General features: G+C 47.7%; 1 protein-coding gene across 1 annotated transcript in view; it reads left to right on the top strand.

Annotated features, from left to right (window-relative positions):
* Positions 1-16089, top strand: part of LOC144326330 (inositol polyphosphate 5-phosphatase OCRL-like) — a 55551-nt gene extending 39462 nt beyond the window's left edge. Inside the window, 6 exon segments of the mRNA XM_077922870.1 lie at positions 7842-7941; positions 13731-13847; positions 14082-14161; positions 14685-14781; positions 15304-15408; positions 16081-16089. Of these exon segments, the coding sequence (XP_077778996.1) occupies positions 7842-7941; positions 13731-13847; positions 14082-14161; positions 14685-14781; positions 15304-15408; positions 16081-16089 (508 nt within the window).
* The last annotated feature ends 906 nt before the right edge of the window (positions 16090-16995 follow it).

The following is a 16995-nucleotide window of genomic DNA, read 5'->3' on the forward strand; positions in this document are numbered from 1 at the left end:
ATCTGACTTCGCTCTTCACAACAAGGCTTGCAGGTGCAGAAAGAGGGCTACATTGCTTCCCCAAGGTGTTTCTCAATTGCTCTCCTTCCTCATACTGCTTGCAGCTTGCAAGTTTCAGCCCAGCAGCAGCTGGCTGCAAATTATTGCATAGACTCTTGAGGGGAGGTCTGCCCTCCCCTCTCCCCATTAAGCTTTGTCTCCAGGGCTCAGTGGTAGGAGGGAGAACAGAGGAAGAAAAAGAACTGGGCTTGGCTTGAGGGGGTTATGAGAGCATATGTGCACCTGGTGCCAAGGGATAAGGCTGCAGAACTGAGCAGAGCACACTTAAGAGCAGGAGGAGCTGAGCCCTGCTCCCGCCGCCACCACCACCTACAGCAACTCCTAGATGTCCACTTGTTCTTCTCAAGGGAGTCCCCAAAATGACCAAAAGAGACTGGAGCTCTGAGAGCATCTATGGAGACTGCAGAGTCTGGATGGGAGCTCTTTTATTATTTATTTTCATTTGAAGTGGGATGGAGTGGAGGCTAGATCAGTGGCGTAGCGTGGGTTGTCAGCACCCGGGGCAAGGCAAGTAATTTGCGCCCCCTAACCCGTGGATTTGCGCCCCCTAACCTGTGGATTTGCCCTAACCCCAGATGTTGCGCCCGGTGCGGCCGGCCCCCCCTGCACCCCCCACGCTACGCCACTGGGCTAGATGGATCACTTTGGGGGGGGGAGCAGGCGGAGAGCAGTGGAACGGGATTGGGAACTTCCCCCTTCTCCACTGAAATAATCCAACTGGGCACCCTAGGAATTGGCAGGGCCAACCTGCGCATGAGGCGTTGCGAGGCCATTGGCTCAAGGGGGGGGCAGATCAAGGTCCATAGAGCACCATGCTTGCAGCCATGCCACTATTGTGACCACGGTCAGGCCCTTGTGAGGGTTTTGCCAACACAACCTGCTCCTCTCCAGCCTCCTTTCCTAAAGGAGAAGCAGAGGCAGGGCTCAGGGTGTTTCTGCCTCAAGCAAAAACATCCTCAGCTGGTCCTGGCAGTGGACATTAGAAATTGCTTTCGATATGGAAAAGAGTGGAATGAAGGAAAGTGGGGGGAGGGGAGTGTGTTAAAGGAAAAGGGAGGAGTTTTCCAAACTAAAATTGGGGTTGAAGACAGAGCTCGACTGACTCACAAAAGGGGCTTCTGCCAGCCCAGTGAAATTTCCGGCTCCCCACATCCCAGCGTCTTAAAACACAAGAAGAGCTTGGGGAGTCAATTTTGTGCATAAGGTAGATGTTTGGCATGGTCTGTCCTTGATGTGAAAAGAGGATCCTTTCAATATTTACTTTGGTGAACTACAGCTCCCACAACAACAACTCTGAAGGTGATGCAGATGTTCAGAGCGGGGTGCTGATAATGCCAAGGTCACAAGTTTGATCCCTGTATAGGCCAACTGCATTATTCCTGCATTGTAGGGGATGGAACTAGACCACGGACCCCTGATTGGGAAAAGCGGAACTAGATGGTCCTCGGTGTCCCTTCCAACTCCACAATTCTATGATCCTGTGTCTTAAACACAAATCTTGAGGAATAGTGTGTGTGTGTGGGGGGGGGGTTCTGTTTGAACTTTCCCAGCCTTTGCTTTATTCTGATTTGCGCTTGTGTCCCTACTCCCCACGTGTAGAATTGCTATACGTTTGGATTTTCCTGGACATTCAAGCGTTTCCCGCATGGACACTTGTTTCCAACGGCCAAATCCCGGCAATTCTGGGCGGATGGCAACCCTACCCACTTGTGCCAGATTGCCTGGCATACATTACAAGCATCTAGTCACATCCCGGGGCTAGCCGACCTGACGGGAAGAGTCCGCGATCAGGAGGAGGAGGAGTACCAGGAAGAATGGACAAAATTCAAAGATTATTTAGCTAAATATGTCAAGATAACCTAATTGGAAAAGCTTGTAAATACGAGATAGGCTTAGGATTTAAATATGTAAGGATAGGAATTAAGATGTTTCAAGCTAGATTAGAAAGAATGAAAGATGTGAAGTGATCAAGTTAATTTTTTTTTTGAGAAGATTGATTTTGGAAAACTGTTAAAATGAAATATAATGAAATTCAACCAGGGGGATTTGAGGAAGTCACTTAACAATGTTATCAAGATTGGTTTAATTACAATTAGGATGTTTGTTTGTTTGTTTGTTTGTTTGTTTGTTTGTCTTAATTTTTTTTTTTTTGGAAAATTAATTTAAAAAACTGAAAAGAAAAACACCATAGATTATCCAGAATCCCAAGCAGCGACATTGTGAAACTTTCATAGGAATAAAAGGTAGGGGGAAAGGAGGCACAATGTCAAGCAGGCAACAGAATAAACCCGAGCACTGTGGGTCTAAAACCGGCCCCTGAATCTCTTGCTCCCCACTCTGCCCTTCTAACAAGACCATTTTTTTGCTTGCTGGATGGCTGTGTGCAATGAGAGCTCAGTCACTGAGGAAGGGTGCTGGCCCAGTGGGAGAAGTATGTGCTTGGCATGCGGGCGATCCAAAAATCCATTCAAGAGCAAAATTCCAGTTCTCATGTTTTCTGTCGAAATGGCTAATTTAAAGGGGAATAGCATGGTGCCTTCCACAGAGTCAGACCAAGGAGAAATTCTGTAAGCAAAGGTAGCAGGCTTTGAACAGCTTATGCAGATACACAAGGACACATTGCTAAAGCGTGTTCTCACTAAAGGAGAGCACGGGTTGCGGATGGGGCCGAGCAAGACACCCTCTGGGTTGTCAGGCAAGTTAGGCTCAAGGGCTCAAACCAGATTGGTGGATGGAGTTGCTGGGGTAAAATTGATGTTGCCAATTTTAGGGGTGGGATCAGAGATTATTTAAGCTAGGGCCACAGCTTGTTCCTTTCTCTTTCGCTGTGGACACCGGATCACATGGAGCACTTGGACTGTCTGGAGGACAGTGATGCAAACTTCTCATTGTCTGGTTACATTTCTTTATTTCCCCCTTCTTTTAATCCTCTTTAGTCCCTTAAATAATTTAATTCCCCTTTTTCCTGTTCGATTTCCCACCCCACCCCTTACCCTGCCCTGTGGGAAGATTCTCCCTGTATCTGTGGCTTGCCTTTCTTTCGCAAAAAGGTTTCCCCCATTTCTCCTGTTGTAAATTGTGGGGCTAGTCACGGCTGTTCTCAGCTTAGCTGGAATCACTTTCGTTTATAGCACCCCCGAAGGTTGGCTTTATTTGAGTGTGTGCAGCGCTGTTGGCCAAATTTTAATCTAGCCTTGGGCGGGAGCACTATTTTGAGTTCCTTTAATATTGCTATGAGACTAAGATTCTCAAGAGCAGAGGCATGGAGGCCTATTCGGCCTGCACATAACTTCCAAGCCTAAGTCTGCTACAGGTAGCAGTTAATTGTTAAGTCTCTGACCTCTCTATAAGAATGTACCTGCTTGCAGGCTCAGTTGCTGCTAATGTATATCTGAGGCAGACAGAGGGCGGCAGAGGCTCTCTGTGCCTCCAATGACTATGAGCACTCTGTATATGCTCTTGAACTATGCTGTTTCTGAACAAGTTTATTTTCTTTAAGTTTGTTTTGCCCTGATAGTGGCGACTGCCATTTTAGAGACGAGCCATTGTGGTTTAGTGGCTAAAGTGTAGGACTAGGACCTGGGAGACAGGGTTCATATCCCCCTCTTAGCCATTGTTATAACAAAACAAAACAAACTGCTCCTTTTGGGCTATTCTGTTGCTGGGTAGTTCGGCCCATTTGTGATAAAAGAACTTTGGGTTTCTTGAAGGGGTGCTTCCCTCTAAAAGGGCAAGCAGGGGTACCTGGACAATCTGTGGGCTAGCTCAACTCTGCTATTTCACTGGAAACATTTACGCCTGGCCTAGCAGGTGATCCTAGGGCTTTGCCCTAGAATTCGATGGCCTGGAAGCGTTTCCGGCCTGAATAGTGTCCCCATGTGGTCCATGAAGCATTGGTTTCACCGGTTCCCTACATTGTTTAGTTTTTGCGGACTATGACTGGGCTTTTGCAAATGCCTCAAGAGCTTGCCTCTCCTGCAGGGGATGACTTGCGGACACCCCAGGTGCCTTCTTCCAGAAGGAAGCATCTTTGAAGGCTGCAATCCAGGAGGAGGGCAAAGAGGAGCAGGGATCATGATTCAGACATCACCTTGGACCTCTACAGGGGTCAGGGTGAGGCTGTCCTGGGTCTTTAGGGATCATCCTGGATAGCTCAGCTGGTCAGCGCATAGTGCCGGTAATGCCTAGGTTGCAGGATTGGTCCCTATATGGGACAGCTGCATGCTCCCCCATTGCTCTACCTGGACACTTAGGTCCAGTGTCGAGGGCCTTTTGGTGGTTCCCTCACTGCGAGGGATGTAACAGGCGCCACGTTTGCAATATGCAAGCGGGAGAAAGCACCTTTGTGTGCCCGCACTGCAGTTTGCTCTGTGCGTTGCAGGGCACAGCGCTGCACGGGCTGCATTTGCATTGCATTGCGTGAGAGATTTGCATTTGCATTGCACAGAGGTTGTGTGCATTGCACAGAGGGTGTGTGTGCATTGCACAGAGGATGTAGTGGCATTGCACAGAGTGTGTGTTGTTGTTTTTTGCATTGCACAGAGAGTGCATTGCACGGAGTGTGTAGTTGCATTGAACAGAGGGTGTGTGCAGTGCACGGAGTGTGTAGTTGCATTGCACGGAGTGTGTTGTTGCATTGCATGGAGGGTAGTTGCATTGCACGGAGTGCGTTTTTTTGCATTGCACGGACTGTGTAGCTGCATTGAACGGAGTGTGTAGTTGCATTGCATGAAGTGTGTAGTTGCATTGTATGGAGTGTGTAGCTGCATTGCATGGAGGGTAGTTGCATTGCATGGAGTGCGTTTTTGCATTGCACAGAGTGCGTTTTTGCATTGCACGGAGTGTGTAGTTGCATTGCATGAAGTGTGTAGTTGCATTGCATGGAGGGTAGTTGCATTGCATGGAGGGTAGTTGCATTGCATGGAGTGCGTTTTTGCATTGCACGGAGTGCGTTTTTGCATTGCACTGAGTGTGTAGTTGCATTGAACGGAGTGTGTAGTTGCATCGCACGGAGTATAGTTGCATTGCATGGATTGTGTGAGCACTGCACGGAGTGTGTTTTTGCATTGCACAGTGTGTGTCTGAAAGGAAGCTGGCTCGGCGGCAGTTTTGTCGGGACTTTTTTAGGGGTTCTGGCCAGCGTTGGCCCTGTAAATTTACGTATTATGATGGCAGCACAAGATGCCCCCTGCCCAAGCGGGGGCTGGAAGCTGGCAAGCAATACCTCAAGACCTTTTGCCCATATTCCCATTTTATTTAGGGATCCAGTTGGCTATCGTTGCTAAAATATACCACTTGCCTATGGAGAAGCTGTCTGCCTTGAAGGAAGTTATTTTGTAATACTTCCTCTGTAGCAAGTGATGCTTCATCGGATCCGATCTTGCTGGGTCACTTAATTAATCTTGCATGCAGAGTGGTTACCCCAGGCCGCCCCTTCCCTTCCCACTAGGCCAGGCTGCCTGCGGCCTGAGGTCCCCTTACCTTTCTCATGCAATGGGATCTCATGCAATGGTTGCAATTCCTAAATGTATGCAATAGTAGTTGGCCATGGCAGGATACTTGCACAGGGATTTTTCAGGTTCATGCTGATGCTGCTGGATCTTTGCCCTTTGGTTTTTTATTTCAGGGGCTGCTGGTGTGCAAAGCCATGGCCTCAAGCCCGGTATGGTGAGGCAATCATGTGACCTAACTTTTGAGTTTTCCCCATTGTAGTAGCAGTTCACATGTGGCCCAAGGAGTTCAGTGACCATCGGATCTGCTTTCGGTCTGATAACCAGGTAGTGGTGAGCGTCTTGGCTAAACAGTCTTCACACTCCAGCAGAGTCTCCGCCCCTCCGCTCACGCTTTTGAGCTGCACCGCTTAAGGTTTAATATTGAGCTTTCTGCTCTCCTGATTACGGGATCCTCTAATGATGTCACTGACACACTATCCCAGTTTCAGATGGAGCACTTCAGATCCTGGGCTCCAGACACTCAACTATTGCCAGACTTTTCCAGACCACCTGTGGCATTTTGACAACAATTAGTAATTACAGAGAGCAGCAGCTTCCATTTCCCCTTCTGCTTTAGCTCTTATGGGAAGGCCTGGATGGATTTCTTAGCCTTAAGCTGGCAGTCCTCGGCCATTCAGATGAACTGGCCCCCATCCTCTGAGCAGATCCTGCAGTATTTGGTCCACCTGCTGCAGATTGCGCGTGCTGTTATAACTATAAGAATTCAGTCCGCTGCAATGTCTGTTATACTGAAGCTTTATTTTTCAGAGACCCTTGCATAAAGTTTGTAATGCGCAGGGCCTTGGAAGGTTGGAATAGGCTCCAACCTCATAGGACAGTGGGCAGGAAGTCAGTCAATTTTACCTATGCAGTATCTGCAACAAGTTAATACTTGTCTGCTGGTAAAAGATCAAGGCGAGACTCCTTTCAGTATTCCATTGCATTTTGGTGCACTGAGGGTTGGGGAAATGGTTGTTGGAGCCAGCACAGGGCTGAGAGTCTGGAGGCTTATTGCTTCAGGACTTTTCCTTATCTGCTTTGGAGCTTGTCATTAGAGTTGGGAACTCAAAAACAGACTTAGTGGGCAGGAGTGCCACAATCAGGCTTCCCATTACAGGTGAGGAGGGCCCTTGCCTGGTTATGGATACCAGAAAAATTTGGCTTTTCATTCCCCTGGGGGCTGGCCCACTCCTAGTGCATGAAAATAGGTTCCCGTTAGCCAGGCATTAATGTGCTTACGTCGTGCACCAGTTATTACGGCCTGTAGCTTGCCTACCGCTGAACACGCCTCATTCCTTCCGAATAGGGCTGCTGCAACGGCTGCACATTGGGGGCCTGTCAGTAGACAGGATTGTGAATACGGTTCATTGGAAGTCTGACGCTGACAAGGGTTATATCAGGAAGTGTCACAATGATGTCTGTGCTGATGCTTGTCTGTTATTTCCTTTTCTCATAGGAGCAGCGGTGCACATTTGGGCCACAGCATTGTACACTGGGCTGGCAAGCGCGCTGACAAGTCTGGACTGGGGCGCCATCTCAGTCTTCCTGCCTAATGTGAACATATACTGGATGTCCAGATGGGGAATGCTTTGGGAGGAGATCCTTCCTTTGATGCGGTCGAGTGTGACCTGTGCAGGTCCTCCCGCAGTGCTGGTGGTACAGCTAGGCGAGAATGAGTTGCTGTCTTCCTCCAGCATAAGTTTGCATTCCTGCATGCAAGAGTGCTTGGTTTGAGTTGATGGCAGCTCTCCCTGGACTCAAAATAATTTAAGGCATTGGTTCAAGGTGGTCTGGAGGGGAGGTTGGAGCACCTGTCCCCTCCAATGCGCAAAGATATTCCATTAAAGGAAACCAAGGATTTGCCATGCTTTTGTCAACCCCTTTCGAGGGGTAGGGCCACACAAGAGTCCCTGGGAGCATTTGGGGTGAGCTTGAGTCTGATCCTGGTTCATTGCTCCCCCACGCTGTTTACTTGTACTGACGATATGGTGGGGCCCAGTCGTCAGTGCTGCCCTGCTGAGGTCAGGTGCAGCTAGTCGGGAACCAATGCCTAGACAAACTACCACCGAGCAGGCCAGAAAGCATGTTAATATGGCGGTGGAAAATAAAATAAAATAAAATAAAATAAAATAAAATAAAATAAAATAAAATAATAAAATAAAATAAAATAAAATAAAATAAAATAAAATAAAATAAAATAAAATAAAATAAAATAGGTCCTTGCTTTAGGTGGTTCTGTGATATTACACCCTGCTATTTTCTTCAAGACTGTTCCCCTCTTTGGGGCAGATGGGGGGTGCATCTTTCCCCTATGGGGTACGACACCTGGCTGGATGCGGTTGCTTTGGGATTCGTTGCTCCCCACAATGTTGCTGGTACTGACGATATGGTGGGGCCCAGTCGTCAGTGCTGCCCTGCTGAGGTCAGGTGCAGCTAGTCGGGAACCAATGCCTAGACAAACTACCACCAAAGAGGCCGGAAAGCATGTTAATAAGGAAGTGTAAAATAAAATAAAATACAGAATAAATAAAATAAAATAAAAATAATAAAGTAAAATAGGTCCTTGCTTCAGGTGGTTCCGTGATTTTGCACCCTGTGATTACCTTCAAGGCTGCTGCCAGCTGTAGGGTGAATCTTTCCCCTATAGGGAACGACACCTGGTTGGCTATGGTTGCTTTGGGATTGAAGGAAGGGTTGCATTTGTGAGTGGTTTGGCGGTGAGCTAAGGCTCTGTGGCGGTTAGGCATTGGTTAAATTGGTTGGTGGAGGGGTATGGATTGGCTGTGCCTGCCCCTCCAATGCTGCTGCTGCACGGGTATTCCGTTAAAGGAATTCTGAAGCTTACCATCCCCTTCGTCCAAACCCTGACGGCAGGGTGCGGGCCGCGTAAGCTTCAAGGAGCATGCGGGGAGTAGCTGAGGGTCTGTGTCGCAGCTCCAGCTGACCCTGATCTTGTTCCTCCGCACTGACTAGGGAGTCAGTGCTGTCCCCCAAGGCGGGGGGGGGGGGGGGCAGCTAGTCATAACCAATGCCTAAGCAACCACTCACATTTTGTATGATAATAAAGTTGTGGCCAAAATTATGCCAAAAACCTTAAACAAAAATAATGTGTGAGTTATTGGGAAGGGTGTCTTGGGGACCTCAGCACGCAAAAGAAACAAAGGGATTTGGAGGGACCATGAGTGAACAGGTAGTACCAGAATGTACAGAATTGTACCTAGAAAAAGGTTACAACTGGATTACCTTTTTGTAAACAACAACAACCCCCAAAATAAAACTCGGAAGCAGCAGGACTCCTTAGGAACTCTTCAAAAAACAAAACACAAAACTGCATATCCCTACCTAGTCACCAAATGTGAGGGGAAACATGAACCAGCTTCTTACACTGCTTTAAATGATAGCCAGATTCTGCCATTTTTTACCACACCAGAAGTAAAAGCACGGGGCATTAATAAGTTTTTGAAAAATCCTGCACTTCATTTGTAGGCAAGGGAAAGCTTTCTGAAATGTACAAAATCTTACTAAGACACACAATCTGTTGAAATGACCAAGCAGCGGACGAGATTCGGGGACAGTGGTGTGCCGCCTGGGGAAATGTTCCTTTCCATTCACCTTAAGCAAAGATGTGGTGACCTTGTGCATCCATAAATAACTTTCAGAAATGTATTTCATTACTTCCCAAAGCTTCTCAATGGGCTACCAAATGACATTTCTTTCTATTTTGGATGAAACTGGGGAAGCAGCTTTAGAAGAAGGGGTTGCTGACATTCACTGGCCTGGAAAACACCTGATGCCAATATGATGGCATAGCGGTGTCCGCAAATTGTGGGTGGTGAATTGCTTGGGTGGCCTCTCTTGAGAAACGTTGCCAGAAAATGTATGAACCTGTTTGTGATAAAAAGTGATTTGTAGAAGAAGAAGAAGAAGAGTTTGGATTTGATATCCCGCCTTTCACTCCCTTTAAGGAGTCTCAAAGCGGCTAACATTCTCCTTTCCCTTCCTCCCCCACAACAAACACTCTGTGAGGTGAGTGGGGCTGAGAGACTTCAAAGAAGTATGACTGGCCCAAGGTCACCCAGCAGCTGCATGTGGAGGAGCGGAGATGCGAACCCGGTTACCCAGATTATGTGACTACCGCTCTTAACCACTACACCACACTGGCTGCAAACAGCAGGTGTCCCAAGGTTAGGGAGAAAACATGGTAACGAAAGAGCGGGGAGATTAGTTCAGGGTCAAGCTGGGTGGGTTGTCAAGGAAACAGTGTCCTGCCCATCTTTGTGACATCTCGTGCTGCTTGTAGAAAAGACAGCAGCTACACATCCCCGTTGTGGGATAGTTGGGAGGAGTTGGCTGAGACAGAACTGGGACGGAGAAGCAAGCAAGCAAGCAAGCAAGCGAGGGACCAACAGGGGAGATAGGTGTAGACTTTGCTTTGCTTTGCTTTCACTTTATCATTTCATTTTCATTTGTATATTTTGTGCACATATTTTCCTGTATATTTTAGACAGAGAGGAGTAGCAATAGGGTTAGAGGCAAGGTTCAGAGTTTGTGTTGTGTGAGCATTTTAAAGCAGTTTAGTTTAAACAGGAGGGGATTTTACCTGAAGAGATGGCCAGCATCGTGAATCTGTAAGTAGGATTTCTTCTGCTTCTTTTTTTTAATCTTCTGGGGCGAGGGCTTGGGGTCCCCCACACGGCCAGCATCCCCATGGAATTTAACCCCTTCCTGAACAGCTTAACTTCTCTTCCTGCCCCCTCCCTTTCCCTGCCTTCCCATTCTCCCTCAAATCTCATTGCAGCTCAGCTGGTTAGAGGGAGCTGCAGATAGCACCAAGGTTGCAGGTCCGATTCCCATAAGGTACAGCTGCATATTCCTGCATTGCAGGGGGCTGGACTAGATGATCCCCAGGGTACCTACCAGGATCATTATTTGGGGATGCTTTTTATTACATTCATAGCCCACTTTTCATCCAAGCAGTTCAAGGTGGCATTGATGGCTTGCCTTTCCCCCCGTTTCCCCCCTCACAACAAACCTGTTAGGCAGGCTAGGATGAGAGAGACTGGACCCAACATCAAACAGTGCACTTCATGACTGAGTGGGGATTTGCACTCGGATCTCCCAGGTCCTCCTAGTCCAGAATTCTAGCCACTATACACCCCCCTCTCTCTACCCCTTCTCCCTTTCTCAACTCTTCAGCCATCAACTGCAACAGACAGGCGTTCTGTCAGTCTTCCTGTCAGTCACTCTGGCTCTAAGAGAGTTTTCATTGCATTCTTTGGCTCATCTATGCCTTGATGCTTTGACGACCTTCCTAGCAGCCCCCTTCACTCTCCAGGCAGGGCTGCTGTCCTAAAAGCATTATGCTGAGGGCTCTTTTAAATGCTGGAAATGCTTCCCTTATCTTTGCTTTGCTGGGGGTGGGAAGAGTGTTGGAATCCCCCCCCCCATACATGAGATGCACCACGGTGTTCCTGCGGAGAGCTGTTTGGGGTCTGTGGGTGCATAAAAAAACAAAAAGAGCCCTATTGCGTGGCGAGTTCCCGCCCCCCCCCCCCAAGTGGAAATAAAGACACATGACACAATTATTTCAGGTTAATGGGCTAAATATGGCCACAACTTTATTGGTTTCAGGTGATGAGCGGTATTGGCTTAGGCATTGGTCCTAACCGACTATCCGGCTTCAGCCCGTCCGCTTGAGGTCCGGGAAGGGTTAACCACCAGTAGGGGGAGTCCTGCTAATGCACATCAACTCGGGAACCGCCCCCCCCCCCGGGGTCACCGCTCAGGGGCGTGCCTTAGGCCCTCACCTCCATAGGCTTCGGACAGGGCCACGCCCCCCGGAATCCTTTATCGGACTACCCTTCAATATGCGGGGCAGGTGATGGCGCTTCCTCCCCTCTTCCATCTACAGAACAATACCAATACCAATGCCTAACCGCCAATACCCAGAAAGTTGTGACGATTTGCTACGAGGTAGGCGGCGATAAATAGGGCTGGTCACGCTCCCTGAGCCAGCGATTGGCTGTCCAGGGGCTGACGCGGCCGGGGATTCCCTCAGTCGCCCGCAACTCCACCTCCTTTGTAGGCGGAAGTGGCTTTGCTGGATCAGAGGAAAAGCCCGTCTAGTCCAAACTCACAAGCCCACTCCTGCTGCTTCTCCTCTAGCTGTGGGCTTCAGAGGTAGAGTGCCTCTGTTCCTGGAAGCTCTATATTGCTATGTTGAGTAATAGTAAGAGATGCTGTTGTTCTCCTCCAACAATTGGTGTAATCTGCTTCCCAGCCCTGCAGGCTATTTGTCCGTGTAGCATCGGCTGCCTGCAAATTTCAGCAACGGAGTAAACATGATGTGAAGAAGTTCCCAACAGCATTCTCAAATGAGTTGATTCAAAGCTCTCCCTCCATCTGCTTTCTCTCCTAGGCCACAATCATCTTGGATAACTCCTTCCTGCTCCTTTCCTTGTTGGCGTTTTAAAAAATAAATAAACAAATAAACAAATGATTAAAGATTTCTTAGTTTACAAAAAAACCGTGCCTTGTCTCTTTTGTCAAGTTGTGTTTTCTACAGATCAGTTTCATCTGTTGTGAGACATTAGTGTTGCATGCAGTGTTGGGTTAGGAAGAACAGAGGGGGAAAGAGGGGGAGGGTGGGGTCAGGTGGCAATGCTTCTCTTCTACTTAGTGTACAGGGGAAACTCGGGAAATTAGAATATCGTGGAAAAGTTCATTTATTCAAGTAATTCAACTTAAAAGGTGAAACTAATATATGAGATAGACTCATGACATGCCAAGTGAGATATGTCAAGCCTTTATTTGTTATGATTGTGATATTATGGCGTACAGCTGATGAAAACCCCAAATTAACAATCTCAGAAAATTAGAATATGAAATGAAATCAGCAAAACAAGGATTGCAAACAGAGCAATATTTGACCTCTGAGAAGTAGAAGTTTCACCTTTTAAGTTGAATTACTGAAATAAATGAACTTTTCCACGATATTCTAATTTCCTGAATTCCCCCTGTATGTGTGGGGTTTTGTGTCAGCATCACTTGTGTGGGTTCACTTACTATTCCCTTGTTGCATTTCCTTGGTGGTGAGAGAGGTTGGGGGGTGACCTAGGGTGTGGTTGGTGGTCTTTGGTTGGCTGCAGGGAGATTTGTTGTTGTGTGTGAGTGGGCACCTAGGGTACAAATAACCAGAAACCTCATCAATCTATACCTCCACAACTACAACCCCTCGTGGCGACAAATCAACAAATACCCGAGGAGATGCAACAACACCAAATGCTCCTTTCCTTGTTGATACGATGTCCCGCAGCCAAAGTAGTGTGTGAAATGATATGGGTCTGCCTGCAACTGTTAGGCCACCCGTATTTGTGTTATGGCTATGCTGCAAAGACTCCCTGCCTTCTCTTACACACACACACCCCATTTTGGTTGTAGGCTTCTGTCTCCCACGTTTTGAAATGTGTTGGGGAGGGGGCTTTACTGGGTTGTTTTTCACCTTTATTATGCATTTTGTGTTTCTATATTGCGATTTTTATGTTGGAACCAGTGCTTTTTTCTATTTAAAAAATGTTTGGGGTACTCTCATTTTGACTCAAGAAAATCACCATTTTATAGTTCAAATCGGGGAAAATAAATGCAGTACAGTAAATGGAGAAAAGTGCAAAGATTCACAAAATGTTTCGGGGTGTGCGTACCCCTGCATCCCCCCAGAAAAAAGCACTGGTTGTAACTGAGACCTGTGGGTATAGGGTGGTATAACAACAACAACAACAAGGTCTGCCCCTCTCCTTCTCTTCTAGGTTCAGGCGACTGAGGGACACGGCAACCCGCAAGAAGAAGGGGACCCGCAAAGTCCCCAAGAAGTCCAGGGTTGCTGTGGGCCCACGTGAGCAAATGCTTCCTTTTCATTTTGGAGCGTAAGGAGGGGTGGCCTTAATGCTCTAATACTCAACTGTGGAAAATAAGTAGAAATGAACTAACCTGCCCCCATGTCCTTTCCTTCTTCTCTTGTTGCAGATGGTTCAGAGACTGGCAGGGTCTGGGCATCGCCTGTGGTTAGTATTTGAGAAAACAGCACAGTACATACGAAATCCCTCACCCCCCATTTTGGCGGTCTCAGATGCAGAGAAGCCCTCCTGCCATGAACTGACAGCCTGACTCTTGCCATTTCAGCAACTGGAGAAGGATGAGATGTTGCTCTGCTGCGTGCTGGCCACTTGCTCGGAGGCCCGCGCGAGAGAAAAGGACAGGTTGAGGTACTCCAAAAAGATGGCCGTCAAGGCAATTGCGGTGAGTGAGAGGTTGCATGAGGTATCCAGGGGTGAGGGGGGGCAGGAGAGCTGGGGATGGGATTGGGGGGATGCTGGGCAGAAGGAAGGCCTGGTGGGGTTTGGCCAAGAGAAGGGTTGTGCAGGCATTTGGCATGAAATTGCCAATTCCTGCACTGAGTTTGGGGTTGGAGGAATCCCCCTGATGTCCGTAGGGAACTGACGTTTTTCCCCTCCGCCCTCTGTTCTCTATCAGGATCTCATGGGACGGATTGCGTGCTTTACGCAGCCTGAATTGGCCCTTGCTATGGCTCTGGAAGCCCTTTACCAACTGAGGTATACCGGGTTTTTTGAGCTTGACGAGGAGCTGGCGGGGGGGGGGGGAGGGGAGCAGAATGTGGAAAGGTGTTACCAGACCTTGCCACTGCAGTGAATTCGATTGGAAGAATTGCTTACAATTTCTTGGGTTTCTTGCGTTCAAAAAGCTTTATTCATGCAGCAACTATTTACAGGATGAGTGGAGATGTGAGAGAGAAAATAGAAGATATATTGTCTAGAGATGACTGCGAAATGGCTCAGCTTTTAGGGGTGGGATTAACTAAGACCTAGAGGCTTGCAACCAAGTGCCAGGTAGACTGCCACATAAACAGTGCCCTCGTGTGTTTATTTTAATTTTACCTTTATTCATTTTTACCCTGTAAAATTGATACGCTGCTTGATTGTCAAAAGTGGTTTAAGCTAACACATGCATTCACTAGAACTTCAAGAGAATGACATGTATTTGATGCTCCCCCCCCCCCCAATATGAGGAAGACTCCAAGGAGACAGAGTCTAAAAAGGTTTCCCTCCTTCTCTCCAGCCTCAAGAAGCCCAAATTACCACTGAAGCTCCACAGCCTGATTGTGCATGCCGCCTTTGCGGCGGTCATTGAGGTCAAAACTGAGCCCGACAAGCAGGTAAGTTGTTAGCCTTGAAATTTGACTTCTGTAGTTGTTGTTTCTTCTTCACACGCTTTAAGCATTGCTCCCATTGCTCAACATCTGATCTCTCTTTCCCCTGCTTGGCGCATCCTCTCCCTCATTGCCATTGCCTGCAGGAGTTAGAGGAACGCTATACTCTGATGCTGGGAGGCCTCCTCTGGGAGGCCCCAAGCACTAAGACCCTGAACTTGCTGATGAATGTAAGTATCTTGATGGCCTCAGTGGCTGTTTGACCTAGAAAGCTTTCATGGAGAAGCCGCCACCTAGCAGTGCACCTCTTGGGCCCTTCCCCTCTTGTAAGGCAAGCTGGCCACATGGACCAGCCAGCAAAGGCCCACTTGCCCAGACAGCCAAAGGAGGGCCTTGGATGCAGAGCTACAATTTGGGGCTGGAGGACATTGCCATTTTAGAACAGAAACGGATCTCTCTCTGAGAGTGTAAAGGGCTTCTTTCCCCCAGACCAGCCTCCTGATTCTGAGGTCCCCTTTCCTCCCACAGGAACTGAGAGGTTACACAACAAGTGCGATTGCAGCGGAGAGGCAACTGACAGCCAGTGGCATTAGCTGGCTGATGTCCTGTGCAAGAAGGCTCAGTTGCCTGAAGGTAAGTCTCTCACCTTTGGCACCTTCACAGCCCCAAGAGGCTCCCAGAGTGGCTTGTGAAAGGATTCCCACAGGAGGAATCACAGTCTGGTATCAGGCGCACAACACAATGTGTGTCCCTGGGATGCCGGACAAGGCTGGAGACATTTCCTGCCCTCTTCCTTGATCTTACACTTCCACCTTGGGGCCAGGCAATAGAACTCACTCATCCCATGATGGAAGCAAGTCTTCCCTGGCTTGGGTCTGCTTCCATGTTCTCTTGCACCCATTACTTTTTTTGGGGGGGAGGGTTGAGGATCAGATCAGTCATCTGATCCAGTACGGTCTTTTCTTTTCTCTACAGCATGCTCTCGTCCCTCTGGAGCTGGCTCACTTCTGCCCCAAAGAAGGTAACACCCACAGCCTGGGGACATGGGACGCACTTTCCAGACTAAGGAGAGCCCACTCAGTAGCTGCAGCATCCTTGCTTGATGCAGACCTCCTGGGTCATGTGGCTGTGAAATCCTGCCACAGCACAAAGATGGCCAAACTGCAGGCTTGGAAGGAGTCGTTGCCACCAAAGACAGGATCCATAAAGCCTCCTTGTAAATAGGGTGGAATGGGGGCCAGGTCAATTTGGTGAATCAGTAAATGTGGCAGAAATTCATCTCTCTTCTCCTTCATTCTCTTCCAGATGACATAAGACTTGATGTCAGTTTCGATTATGGGGAGAAGACACAAGTTTCAAGGCTCAGCGATGATGGAGTGGCAATTTTTGCTTGCTGTTTCATTGTGTCTTGTTGCTAATTGTGATCATTGCTGTTGTTTTAGAATTCTTTCCTATGCAATATTACTTTATTATTGCTTTTAAATTGTTGCTTTTTAAATTGTCCTTGTAAAGGAAAGTGTTCTGCTAATGTTGATTGTATTCTGAATTGCTTCAAGAAGCCTCATAGCAATGAATACTATTAAGAGTAATAATTATTTTACCTGCCTTAATTATAATAAAGCATTGACATGCATATTTTAAATGAGCGGTTAAGGTCTTAAACTACACATTTTAATTAGTTCACATCTGTATTCTTTACTGTGTTCTAGCTTATAGATTTTGATTTTAACCTACATATATATGAGAGCCAGTGTGGTGTAGTGGTTAAGAGCGGTAGTCTCGTAATCTGGGGAACCGGGTTTGCGTCTCCGCTCCTCCACATGCAGCTGCTGGGTGACCTCGGGCCAGTCACACTTCTCTGAAGTCTCTCAGCCCCACTCACCTCACAGAGTGTTTGTTTGGGGGGGGGGGAGGGAAAGGAGAATGTTAACCGCTTTGAGACTCCTTAGGGTAGTGATAAAGCGGGATATCAAATCCAAACTCTTCTTCTTCTTCTACATGTTCTCTATCTCTGTATAAGTCCATATTCTGGTTTGTGACTGTAATAAATTGATTCGTTCATTCAATAAAGCTTCGGTGGTTTTGAAATTCAGTAAATTGTCTCTGCCTCCATTTTTTGGTATTGAGGGAAACGCTCTATAAAATAATCAGAAAACATCAGGGTTGTAGTCAACATCAGTCCTTTCCACAGCAGACCTATTTAAATTGATGGGCACAAAT

This window comes from Podarcis muralis, chromosome W (genome assembly GCF_964188315.1).
Source record: "Podarcis muralis chromosome W, rPodMur119.hap1.1, whole genome shotgun sequence".
NCBI lineage: Eukaryota > Metazoa > Chordata > Lepidosauria > Squamata > Lacertidae > Podarcis > Podarcis muralis.